General features: G+C 36.2%; 1 protein-coding gene across 1 annotated transcript in view; it reads left to right on the top strand.

Moving 5' to 3' along the window:
• Window positions 1–13,565, top strand: part of APLF (aprataxin and PNKP like factor) — an 82,296-nt gene that overhangs the window by 53,272 nt on the left and 15,459 nt on the right. The window contains exons 7-8 of the mRNA XM_033400403.2: window positions 3,695–4,050; window positions 8,893–9,018. Coding sequence (XP_033256294.2) covers window positions 3,695–4,050; window positions 8,893–9,018 — 482 coding nt within the window. The remainder of the gene's footprint in view (window positions 1–3,694; window positions 4,051–8,892; window positions 9,019–13,565) is intronic.

The raw sequence follows: 13,565 nt of genomic DNA, 5'->3' as shown, positions 1-13,565 counted from the left end.
CTGTTATATGCAAGGCAGTATGCTAGAATATGGAATTCAATGAATAAAGATGAATAAGATATAGTTGATAAGAAGCAAATAGTCTTATGGGGGACATGATTCAAATCCTAAAATAAAGTGACAACACATTGATCTTTATGGGAGCCTTGAGGAGGACTACATAAGCCAGCTCTTCAGAGGAGAGATTGGAAGAAAATAAGATAAAAATGGGGGATAAGGGCATTGACAATGTCATGAAATGAAGAGAATCTGACCCAAGGCACTGACATGAAGAATGATGCAAAGGCATTGGATTAGAGAAATATTTAAGAAACAAACTGCAGCACTTGTTGCTTAGATCTGGGTAAAGTGAAGGAAAGAAGAAATGAAAGATAGACTTCCAAGGTTCTGGCTAGAATGAATAGATAAATTATGTTGGCCAAAACTATGGCCAGAATACAGAGGGAGGATTTCAATTTTGACATTTTGAGTTTGAGTTGCATAGAATATTGAGGAAGGAATGTCTAGCTAGTGGTTGAATATATGAGTTTGAAGCTCAAGAGTGAGGCTGGGGCTGGAGTTTAGGATTTTTTAGTCCTTAGCGTGTGGGTGCTAATGGGATTGATGCAGGACTTTTAAGGCAATTTATTAGCACAGACATTCTTTCCAAGGGCAGCTTGGAAACAACAACAAATTACTTCATTGAACTTGTATCGGGGAAAGTTCTTTATCCTGTCCCTTGTAGTGTATTAAAACTTCAGATGGGGAATTCCCTGGCAGTCCAGTGGTTAAGAGTCTGTGCTTTCATTGCCATGGGCACTGGTTAAGTCCCTGGTTGGGGAGCTAGGATCCTACAGGCTGCATGGCGGGGCCAAAAAAAAAAAAAAACAACTTCAGATGGTTGAGGGACGAGGGAGGGCTTATTGGGCAAGTTAACAGGCTACTTTAATAGTCTTAATATGGTACATTTTAGCCACCTTCAAGCACCAGGGCCACCTTCCATTAGCTCCATGCTCCCTGATCCCTGAGGTCTCTAGCATGTATTTTTACAAAGTGTAGATCTGCCTCTTCTGTCATGAATCTCTAGCCTGCCACACTTCATTCTTCACATTTTCATCTCATCTAGGACATAAGCCATGTGGGTGCCATAAAATGTGGAGCTCTGCCTTCCCCTACTTCTTCCAGCACAGAGCACCCGCCATCTTTCCTCTTCTCTCATTTGCCAGTTCAGTGACTTGCTCTGGCTCATGAGTTTTATAATTGGCACAGTACGAATTTATGTCTCAGCAAACTTACAAAATACTGCATGTAATAGATTTTTGAGACCGTTTATGAATAATTGAAACCACGAATGTTAAATGCCAGGGGCCTACTGAATATCAATATTTCATGGAGTTCCTTAAAGAACATTATGAATTCCAGTTTTTATGCCTCTTAAAATATTTGAGAACCCCTGATCCATAGTATTGATATCTGTGACTATTACTCCTTTCTCTTTTGGAATAAATTAACATGTTCAACATATTCCTTGTGAAGATATTAAAAAAACAAATCCTTCTTTACATTTCATGGAAGTAGAGGGAGTTGAAATATGATGCTTTACACTTCATATCTTTTACTTCATTTCTTTGGTTTACTTTTCATTTTTTAAGTGGTAATATAGTAGATGCTTATTGTCAAAAATTAGACTATTCAGACGCATGTGAAGTAAAATGAAAATCTTGATTTGCCTCATCCTTCAGTCTTATTGCCTACTGGTATTTCAGTTTGCATCCTTCTAAATCTTTTCATGTGGATTTACACAAGTAAGTACTCACATAGATATATAGGGAATTTTTTTTACAAGCTAGATGGAATCATAGTATATATATATTGTTTAATTTAAAAAAATCCTTAGATATATATATATAGATCTACCTCATTCTTCTCAACCTCTGCACAGTGTTTCATGGTAAGAATGTATTCTACTTTATTTAACCATTTTCCTAGTTGTGTTGTATTTTTTCCCCTATACTAAATGTGACAGGACGTTGAATGGGATATTTTTCCCTATTGTCAACAAAACTGTTGTTGAGGCCCAACACTGAGGACAGAAGTACTGTTAAGTATCTCATGTTTGAAAGGAGCACCCCAGCAGTGAGAGCTAGACTTTCCCTGTGGGGCTTATTGAAAGGGGTGAGAAGTATTCACTGTTCCACCCTCAGGCTTTATACAAAGAGAACTGAGAGACAAGGAGGTTTTACGATCTGGGAGAGGGCTGTGTTTGGGGGAAGAAGTTATTTTCTCCCTTTCTAAAATCAAGAGAAGAGATGTGCTCTAAGAGAATTTATTGTGGCATTTCGAGATGCCAACAGGAAGAAGAGACTGACATTTTATTGGACCTGCTTAGCCAGTGGATTTGCTGACTTACCCCATTACTGTCTGAACAGAAAAAAAGAAAATTGGTGAGAGTTGACCCAGTGTGGGGACTGCCAAGTGGGGAGGTGGATCAGAATTGCTCTGTTACCCCACCCACCCCCAGGTCCAGATCCTATAGCAGAGGGAGATGAGATTGGGGTGTACTTGAGCAGCTTCAGAGGAAATAGTGTATATGTTAGCGGGACGTGGCATGAATGCCACCACCTGAGGGCCAGCTCCAAGAGGTAGTCACATGATTGGTTATCTATTACCTACTATACGAGAGCCATGATTAGATCTAGGTTCTTTTTGCAAGGTCTTTAGTCAGTTTGGATAACATTTTAAAGTTGGCATACTGTGTTAGAAAAGAAAAAACTATCAAAACACCTAAGTAATTAGTCTAAAAAAAAGTCATGCTGACACCTTCTCAAGAAATTTGAGCTGTTGGATATCACATAACATTAAAACCAGCTTTTCCCAGAAGACAGCCAGCATACATGAGTTCTTAGTTATACATGGGAGTGAACATTCACGTGTATCTAGTACGTGGTCATCACATCCTTACCAGGAGGACTGGGGTTTATCTGAGCAATGTTTTCACTCCACAGGAAGTATAAGTAATTAATAGGTCATTTTTAATAGGATAAGACTAGGCTTACTCATTGTACTTACTGGTGGTAAGTACACATTAAAAAAGGTTCTGTAGTGCTAATGAGAATATTTACTTGATTCAAGATGCCTTTAATTGGTTAAACTGAAACTGTTATTCCTACCACTTCAAAGGAATCATTTATTTTCTAAGTTGCTCATAACTTAATGCAAATTTTTCTGTGAAGGAGGAGCAATTTCATCATGCAGCTGTAGGAAAAAAAATCATGATTATATTTAGAGGGTAGAAATAAAGTATTACAGTAACTTATAAGAAATTATAAGAACAGGGCATAAGAGTGTGGCACATTCTTGAACAGGAAATTTAAGAGCCTAGTAGGTTTTTTGGGAAAGATTATATTCAAATGAAAGCAACTGTTGTGTTCTCTTATGTTTCGTTTGTATTTTTCTGGTTATTTGTCACTGAATGTTTGACACGATTGTAAAGGTTTGATACAGCTATAAGTTCCTTTTCTGATAACAGTAGACCATTTCAAAGTTATTAAATTAGAGACAGAGATAATGGTATTTTTAATAACTTTAAAATGTGAATCTTAAAGTTTTAAAATATACATATTGCATGAATCTTGTAGTTTCACGCTTTTATTCTTAAATTTACATATTTCTTTTGAAACATGCTTTATTATTTACTTTCTGATTTGTGTTATAGGAAATGTCACAGTCATTTTCTGCAATCACGTTAGATAACACAGAGGTAAATAACATGAAGACTAATGCACAGAGAAATGAAATCCCAGTAGAGGAACTTGGTAAGGTTCCTGAACATAAAATCACCACTAAGGGAACACCAAATAAAGACAGCAAGGCGAGGAGTTGTTCTGAGAGTTGTTTGAGTGCCCAAGGCAAGTCCTTCCATGACGAGCCTGAAAGATCTCATCCTGAGTCTGGCTCTGATCCCTCCAGTCCTGAAACTTTGCATGCAAAGGCAGCTGATTCAGTTCCACAGGGTTCTGAAGAAAACAAGGTCAAGAGGACATCCTGCATGTATGGGGCAAACTGCTACAGGTATGAAGTGAAATTACAGCTATCACATAATTCCATTGTTTCAACAGCATAATAGCTATGTAGATACATGCTATAGTGTGTTAAAAGCCTAATAAAACCCATTGGCCTAAAGGTTAGGAGCTTTATCATGTTTCTCCTGGTTTGCACTTTCTCAGTATGCATTCTAGCAAATCCTGCTAGAGGCTTTTAAAATATTGTGGGGAATTAAATGTTTCATTGTAGATATGCTGATTAATACAGGGATCTGAACTGGGGAATCCAGACTTGAAAACAGAATCACTCAAATCAAAATACCTGCTTATGTAATGTCTTATTTAGCTGTTGGAAAGATGCCTTCATAAATAGTTGCTGTATACAGTATAACTCTCAAGAGAATTCTAAGTTGTGCTTAAGCATCTTATATTTGTGCATTTTCCTTTATATTTTTCTAATGGTGCTTCTGAGTCACCATGATGCCTTCTGAAACAACTAAATATATATTTTCTGGATTGATTGGTTACTCCTGTACTTACTTCATTTGATAACACTGTACCATATTTTCTAATTTCATGCTTTGTGAATTAGTTTTAGGCTATAGTTTCTCTCTGTTTATTCTAGCATGTTTATAATTACCTAGCCCTATTTCAGAAGTATTTCTTTGCCATTCCAACTTATCAAACCAAGTATCTTATCAGTACATTCTAGTGCAGTTTGTCTTCTATTCGATAGCATATTTATATCACATATTCTGTTAATTTCTCATTCATTGTATCTCTCTTTAAAATGCAGTGCCATTATAACACCTGAATAATTATATTTTTCAATTTCAACCATTATAATTTATGCGTTTATTCACAATTTTGTCTATTTGCAATGGCCTTAGTCCTGCATATGGAACATAATTTATAAACTTGTGAAATGGAAGTATATAAACCTTCTATTATTTTGGATTTTTGAAAAATCCTGTTTGGTATCTGTATCAGTTCACTAGAGCTGCTATAACAAAATGCCACAGATTGGGTGGTTTAAACAGCAGAAATTTATTATCTCACAGTTCTGGAGGCTGAAAGCCTATGATCAAGTGTTGGCAGGTTGGGTTTCTCCTGCAGGCTCTCTCCTTGGCTTGCAGACAGTGCCTTCTCATGGCGTCCTCACATGGCCTTTTCTCTGTACATGCACATCTTTGGAGTCTCTTCCTCATCTTATAAGGACATCAGTCATTTTGGATTAAAGCCCTACCCTCATGACCTTATTTAATCTGAATTATCTCTTTAAAGGCTCTGTCTCCAAATATAGTCACATTAGGGGTTAGGGCTTGAACATATAAATTTGGGGGTAGGGAACACAATTCAGTCCATAACGGTGTTTGGCTGGTACTTGTCTTTGTTAAATGTGATTGAATGTTTTATCAAGATCATAATGAATTCATACATATTTGATGATGATACACGTTAGTTTTAACCAATCATAGCTTATGAATAGTTTTTTTTACTTCTTCACTAATTTTGATATACATAATTAATACCTAAGAAATATTTGCCACTGAAATCTTGAAAACAAAATGTTTATATTTGTAACAAAGGGGGAAAAATAACCTATATTGAGTTCTTGTTATATACATGCATCTTAACAATTAGTTAAATGTATCTTTTCTCCAGCCTCAATGCTACTGCTTTAGCTCATGCAATGATCTCTCTGGGACAAGTGAATAATCTCCTAAGTCTCCAAACTTTCCGTCAGGTTCACATTCCTTCCTCATTGTTGCCTGAATGATCTGGCTAAGAAAATAAAAACAAAGGTAAAAAAGAAGAGAGAGAAAAAAATCTGACAATATTACTCTCCTTTACAGAATCCTTCAGTGGCTAAAGGCCAGATTTCTTAGCATAGTCTAGAAGACCCTGAACTCCCAGTAATTCTTTGGATGCACCATGCTGTCATGCTGTTGTTAGGTCCTTTGGATGTGTTGTTCCCTTTCCTGTCTCCTGTCCTGCTTACAGACACATTCAGTTCCTTTCTTAGCCCTTTTCTAACATGTTCATTCTTCCCTAAATTGCTCATCTTCTATTCTACACAACATTTCCTCGTACACTTTCTAATATTTGATATTAGATCTGATATTTACTATCTAATCATTGATTTCTAATTATTTATTTACATGTTCTGTCTTAATAGAAAATTATTGCTCAGGGGTAGTCTTATTCACTCCCTTGATGTTATGGTATTAACTCCCCAGTCTGTATCTCCAACACAGATTTCTGTACTAAATTTTAGATCCAGATAATCACCACTTAAATCACAGGCACTTCAAATTCAACCTGTCTAAAGCAGTCACATCTTATTTCAATCCTTTGTGAAGCAAAAAAACAACAAAATAGCATTTACCTTTATAGAAACTGTTGCTTCCAAAAAATTCTTTTTGAAAATTTTGTTCTTTTGGGGCCATGTAGTTTTTCTGTTTAATAGCATCTGATTCCATTAGTAAACTGCTTTTAAAAATTGGATAGAAATTGAAATGTCTCTTATTAACTTGTAAGAAATTTATACCTTAATTAAAACTTGTAGATTTTATCTCCATAAGGTCATATAAATTATGAGTTAATAGTCTATAAAGTAAGCGTTTTATCTCTAGTAAAGGTGATGTGTCTTATTGAGGACCAAAGCTCCCACTGAAAACAACTAGCAAAGCGGAACACTCACGCTTGAGAACATTAGAGGCAGTCAGGACCTTGAGGCTTCTTTTTCTCTTGTGACATTTGCCAATTTTTTAGTGTTTCAGACTGAGGGCTAAGAGGACAGGCAGAGTTTGGGGCAGTCTCATGGAACTTAGGCAACTTTTACATTTCTTGCCTTTGCATTTGGCAAGAAATCTTTGACAAATCCAATGTCATGAAGCTTTCCCCCTGTTTTCTTCTAGAAGTTTTATATTTTAGGTCTTACTTTTATGTCTTGGATACATTTTGAGTTAATTTTGTATATGGTGTAAGGGAAGGGTCCAACTTCATTCTTTTGCATGTGAATATCCTCTTTTTCCAGCACCATTTGTTGAAAAGAGTATTCTTTCCTTTTGGAATGGTCTTGGCAACTTTGTTGAAAAATCATTTGACCATATAAGCAAGAGTTTATTTTGGGCTGTCTGTTCTCTTCCATGTGTCTATATTATATGCCTGTCTTTATGTTAGTACAACACTGTTTTGATAACTGTAGTTTTGTAATAAGTTTTGAAATCAGGAAGTGTGAAACCTTCAACTTTTTCAGGATTGTTTTGTCCATTTGAGGTCCCTTGAGATTTCACATGAATTTTAGGATGGATTTTTCTATTTCTGCAAAAAAATGTCATTGGGATTTTAATAGGGATTGCTTTAAATCTGTAGATTGCCTGGGGTAGTATTTACATCTTAACAGTATTAAGTCTTCTATTCCATGAACATGGGATGTCTTTCCATTATTTGTGTCTTCTTTAATAGAAATTAAACCTGTGTATGTCTTTCACCTCCTTAAGTTTATTTCCTAACTATTTTATTTTTAAATGTTATTGTAAATTGAATTGTTTTCTTAATTTCCTTTCGGATTGTTCATTGCAAGTATATAGGAACACAACTGGTTTTTGGGTGTTGATTTTTGTATCCTCCAACTTTGCTGAATTAGTTTATTACTTCTAACAGTACGCCAAAAGTAGAATGTTCACAGCAGTATTATTTATAAAAGCCAATAACTAGAATGAATCCAAAAGTCTATTAATAGTAGAATGGACAAATAAATTATAGCACTTTCATACAGTGGAATATTACACAGTAATAAAAGTATACTGCTGTTACATGCAGTAATGTGGAGTAATCATACAAACATAAAAAGTCATTCTCAAAGAAGTACATACTACATATTTCCATTTTAATTCAAATACAGGAAAAACTAATATGTTGTTTGTAACATTGCTTCTGAAAGTATGATCCAGAGGCCCTTGCAGGTCCTGGTCCCCGAGATGCTTTTAGGAAACCTGTTGGGCCAAAACCATTTTCATAATAATACTTTGTGTGTGTGTGCCTTTTTCACTCTGATTCTCTCACTCACAAGTGTACAGTATTCCCAGAGGCTACATGATTGGTGTTAATGATTGAATGCAGAAGCAGATAGGAGAATTCAGATGCCCTCTTTTAAGCCAGACATTAAAGAAATTTCCAAAGTATAAAACAATGTCTCCACGAATTTGTTTGGAAAATAGGTATTTACATTAAGATGTGCTATTTATCATAATATGTAAAGGGTTTATTACTATTATAAAGTAAATTAATTTTAAAAATTTCTCATTTTTAATTTCTAATAGGTTAAATAACCCACATAAATAAAAGTTCTCTGGAGTTTTAATAGTTCTTTTCCTGAGACTGAAAAGTTTGAGAAACACTGTTGCAGATGACAGGATAGTGGTTAGCTTTGGGTAGTAAAATGGGTTTAATGATTCGAAGGGGACATGCAGGGCTTCTAGAATGTTGGTAATATTGTTTTTTATCTTAGCAGAGGGAGTGTAGATGTGTTCACTTTATTAAAAGTCTTTAAAAGCTCTGTATGCTTATACTATTTATATTATCCTGTATATTCTGTTGTATATAGCCTATATAAAATACTGTTTTCAGATTGTCCGTTGACATTCATGGTCTTCCCCTTGTCACCAGAAATTTAATTTGCTACCATGAGAGTTCCACACTGACTAAATGTCATGTAGCATGTTGGTTCACGTTCTAGAATAATCAAATGTGTATTGTTTGGTTTCCTGCTATATCCTATTAATTATTTTTTTCTAGTTTATCTAGAAGTCTACTATATCCTATTAATTCTTCTTTTCTGACAGTATGTTTATCACTCTCATAGGAAGAATCCTGTCCATTTTCAACACTTCAGTCACCCTGGTGATAGTGATTATGGAGGTGTACACATCACGTGTCAAGGTGAGGCTGATGACCGGCCCGAATGTCCCTATGGAGCATCTTGTTATAGGTACGTAAACCTGAAGTGTTTGGTTATACTCCTTTTCTGCTTAATCTCTGTTACTTATTCAGGAGAAACTGCAGGCAAGCTTCTCATCTCAAGCCTTTAACTTTTAGTTTTTAAACTTCCATAGATAATAGGTTTTCATTTTGTTGATAGGTAGGATTGTAATGTTTCTTTTAGATAATTCTAAATTGTTGAAGTTATTAACATTATAAATGCCTAAAATTTTTCCTCATTTCTAACTTTCTAAAGTGTAAATCAGATAATTTAAAAGCTGTCAGTGCTACCCCATTATACCTTCTATCCAGACTCCTTAGTTTGGCATAAATCAATTCAGGATGTTATCTCTGCCTCCCTCAACGCCTACCAGGCCACCATTCTTGCCAGCACATGAAACTCAATCCTAAAAGGAAACAGTACCTCCCCTCTCTCCTTCCATAGCATCTTGTACTCGTCTGTATCATGCACAGTAGAATTTATCTCATGAGATTGTGTTTAGTTCTTTCCTGGATTGGCTTCTCCTCCAGACAGTAAGTTCCTTGACAGTAAGGACTTTTTTTTTTAAGCATCTTTATTTCTTTTTTAATTTATTTCCTTTTTATTTATTTATTTTGTTTATTTTTTTGGCTGCATTGGGTTTTAGTTGCAGCATTGGGGTATTTGTTGAGGCGTACGGGATCTTTTGTTGCGGTGTGGGCTCTTCGTTGTGGCACGTGGGCTTCTCTAGTTGTAGAGTACGGGTTTTCTCTCTCTAGTTGTGGCGCTCAGGCTCCAGGGTGTGTGGGCTCTGTAGTTGTGGCACGCAGGGTACAGAGCGTGTGGGCTGTGTAGTTTGCAGTACGTGGGCTCTCATTGAGGAGCACAAGCTCAGTGGTTATGGCGTGTGGGCTTAGTTGCCCCGCGGCATGTAGGACCTTAGTTCCCTGACCAGGGATTGAAGCCTGCATTGGAAGGCAGATTCTTTACCACTGGACCACCAGGGAAGTCCCTCCAGTAAGGACTTTTTTATCTGCAACTTTGTTGAATGAATGAATGAACTTGAAATAAATCAAACTACCAAAGAAAGAAGTAGGATTCCATTCTCAGAGAGCTTTAATTCTAGACAACTGTCTTTCTTAGATAATTTTGGAATACAGGTTACTGAACCTACTGCCGTTTTTGAAATTGTTGCTATTTCTATGATTTGGTTTTCAATAAGAAGGCAGGATATATGCCCAGTATATGCCCAGTGGGATTGCTGGGTCATATGGTAGCTCTATTTTTAGTTTTTTAAGGAACCTCCATACTCCATACTGTTCTCCATAGTGGCTGAATTTACATTCCCACCAACAGTGCAGAAGGGTTCCCTTTTCTCCACACCCTCTCCAGCATTTATTGTTTGTAGATGTTTTGGTGACGGCTATTCTGACTGGTGTGAGGTGATAGATACCTGATTGTAGTTTTGCTTTGCATTTCTCTAATAATTAGTGATGTTGAACATCTTTTCATGTGCCTCTTGGCTATCTGTATGTTTTCTTTGCTGAAATGCCTATTTAGATCTTCTGCCCATTTTTTGATTGGGTAGGTTTTTTTTTGATATTGAGCTCCATTGTATATTCTTGCCTCCTTTATCAAAGATAAGGTGACCATATGTCACCTTATTCGGGTTCCACGTAAGTTAAGCGAAAAAATCCTCCTTGACCATATTTCCGCGTGCAATTCTCTACTTAAACGTAACAAAAACGTTTCGTTTTTAAAACAAATTGCGACGGGCAATGAAAAGTGTACACTGTACACTTTTTTTTTTGTACAGTGGATACTGTACAATAATGTGGGACGGAAGAGATCGTGGGTCAAGTGAAATGAACCACCACCAACCACACCAAAGGCTGGTCTTCATCCAAAGAAGGTGATGTTGTATATATGGTGAGAGTCCTCTATTATGAGCAACTTCCGGAAAACCAAATGATTAATTCAAACAAGTACTGCTCCCAATTAGACCAACTGAAAACAGCACTCGACAAAAAGCATCCGGAATTAGTCAACAGAAAACACATAATCTTCCTTCAGGATAATACATGACTGCACGTTTCTTTGATGACCAGGCAAGAACTGTTAGAGCTTGGCTGGGAAGTTAGAGCTTGGCTGGGAAGATTCCATCTACCATATTCACCAGACATTGCACCTTCAGATTTCCATTTATTTCGGTCTTTACAAAATTCTCTTAATGGAAAAAATTTCAGTTCCCTGGAAGACTGTAAAAGGCACCTGGAACAGTTCTTTGCTCAAAAAGATAAAAGGTTTTGAGAAGGTAGAATTATGAAGTTGCCTGGAAACTGGCAGATGGTAGTGGAACAAAACGGTGAATATGTTGTTCAGTAAGGTTCTTGGTGAAAATGAAAAATCCGTCTTTTAGTATTACTTTAAACACCGAAGGAGCTTTTTGACCAACCCAATACTATGATACCATTATTAAATAAATCTTTAATATCTCAATATTCTGTCAGGTATCCCAGTTCCCTTACAGTCTCATAATATTTTTTTTTCCTTTTGTATCTTTGCATCCAGATCCAGTTAAGGTCCATGTATGACAAAAAGTGGCCATGTTTCTTAAGTTATTTAATCAATAGGTTCCTCTTTGTTTTTTCCCTTGCAATATATTTGTGTAAGAAAGCTGACCATTTGTACTGAGGAGTATCCCTTAGTCTGTATTTTGCTGATTGCATTACCAAATTGTCATTCATTATGTTCCCTTGTATTTCCTCATAATTGATTGTTAGAAGCTAGTTATGTGTTTGTTACAGATCTCTTACTTCTAGTAGTACTTTGTCTCTGAAACACTACCTGAGTTAGACATTTCACTCTGCCTTTTTGAAGATTCAGATTCAGAACTTAAGCCTCTCAGACCTCCCAGGAACTCAGCAAATATTTCTTGGGAAAAATCAGCCTTGTGTTTGGGGTTCCTTTAGTTTCTAGACTGTTGTGACAACACCATGAGATCATGATAAGCTGTACTAATTTCTCTTTCCTAAGATAGTGTGCCTCCACTCGGTCCAAATCTTATCCTTAGCCCACACTAAGAATTGTCAAAGGCTTCTACGGAAGAAAGGAGCCAGTTATTGTCAGCTCACCTAGGAAGGACTTTTTCCTCTTTGGAATTTTAGATAATATAAAATTCTCGTTGCTCCCACAATTCTCTCATAAATATATTTTTAACCATTTATCAAGGGTTTTTTTTCTAGTTGTTAAAACAAGAGTATCGGTCTGCCATGATGTCCTGCACCCTTTTCAGAAGCAAAATACAAATATGCCTATTCTCGAGGAGAATAAAAACAAAATGCAAAGCCTTGCTAAGAATAATGATGTCAAAAATTGCTGCCTTTATTTCGTCAGTCTCTTTAAATGGGGGCAGAGTAGGGAGTAGTCAGGAGAAATTACTCAAAGGCCAGTGACTCACATGTACTGGTAGAAACTTTCATATCTGTATCTAAATATATTTATATGTATGTATATTGTATTTTTCTTTTTCATCTGTTGAGCTGCTTGGTGTCATTGTTTCCACTTGAAGATAAAATCGTAAGATTTTTTTCTCCCTCATTAATTTTAATTACAGTTTAGAGAGACTCTTGGAGAATGTTAGATATGATTGCTTACTCTGACTACTGTTTTACAAATAAGGGAATGGAAACAAAGAAAGATTGAGTTGCCTAAGACTCCAAAGCTAGTGAGCTCAAAACCAAGTCTCCTCTCTCCTCCGGTCCAGCATTTCTCTGTGTTGTGGCCTGATTCCACCATTGTTAGCGCTTCTAAAGTATTGATAGTGCTTGCCTTTCTAGCCACATAGCAAAATAATAAATCGTGAATTTTTCAAATCAACAAGATACTAGAAACTAGATTGTAGAAGCATGATATATAGTTATATATCCTTTCTTGTCACATTATCATTTTTAGTTAGGCAAAAAACACATCTAGTAAATTTATGTTGTATCATTTCTATAACTAAATTGATATAATGTTATGAGCTATTTTTTCTTTAACAATATTGATTTGCAAGAATAAATTATTTTTTTAGCCATATACTGTTTAGTGCTGTTAAAAAATGATTTAAAGAAGACAGTTTGGGTGATACAAATTAACTTTAACACTTTATGAAACAGACAGTCTCCATTTGGAGAAGTGCAACATGGGGCAGAAGACAGGAAGATTTTATAGGATGAAGAATAAAGAACAAGGAAGAGAAAAATAGAAAATGTCTGATTGGCTGGGGCCCCATAGTCAACCTTGTTTGGGGTGAGAAGGAACAAAGAAATAAGTATAGAGCCGAGAATTGGTTTGGCCTGTGGGGATTGGCTGACTGGATACACGGTGTCTCTGGTCAAGCAGAGCATTTACAGGGACCTGAAAGTTATCTTAAGTTTCAGTTTGCTGACATGGCACCCTAGGCAGGAGTGGCTCCATCTTGGTCCTAGATGTTTGTTTCAATAGCGCTAGAATATAAGCCTACTGTATCAGAATAAAATGTTCTAAATTAGCTTGCTTAAAAGCAAGTTTTTAGGTAAATGCATGTCAGGTTT

Source organism: Orcinus orca, chromosome 13 (genome assembly GCF_937001465.1).
Source record: "Orcinus orca chromosome 13, mOrcOrc1.1, whole genome shotgun sequence".
In the NCBI taxonomy this organism is placed as follows: Eukaryota; Metazoa; Chordata; class Mammalia; order Artiodactyla; family Delphinidae; genus Orcinus; species Orcinus orca.
This window is presented reverse-complemented; position numbering and strand designations above follow the sequence as displayed.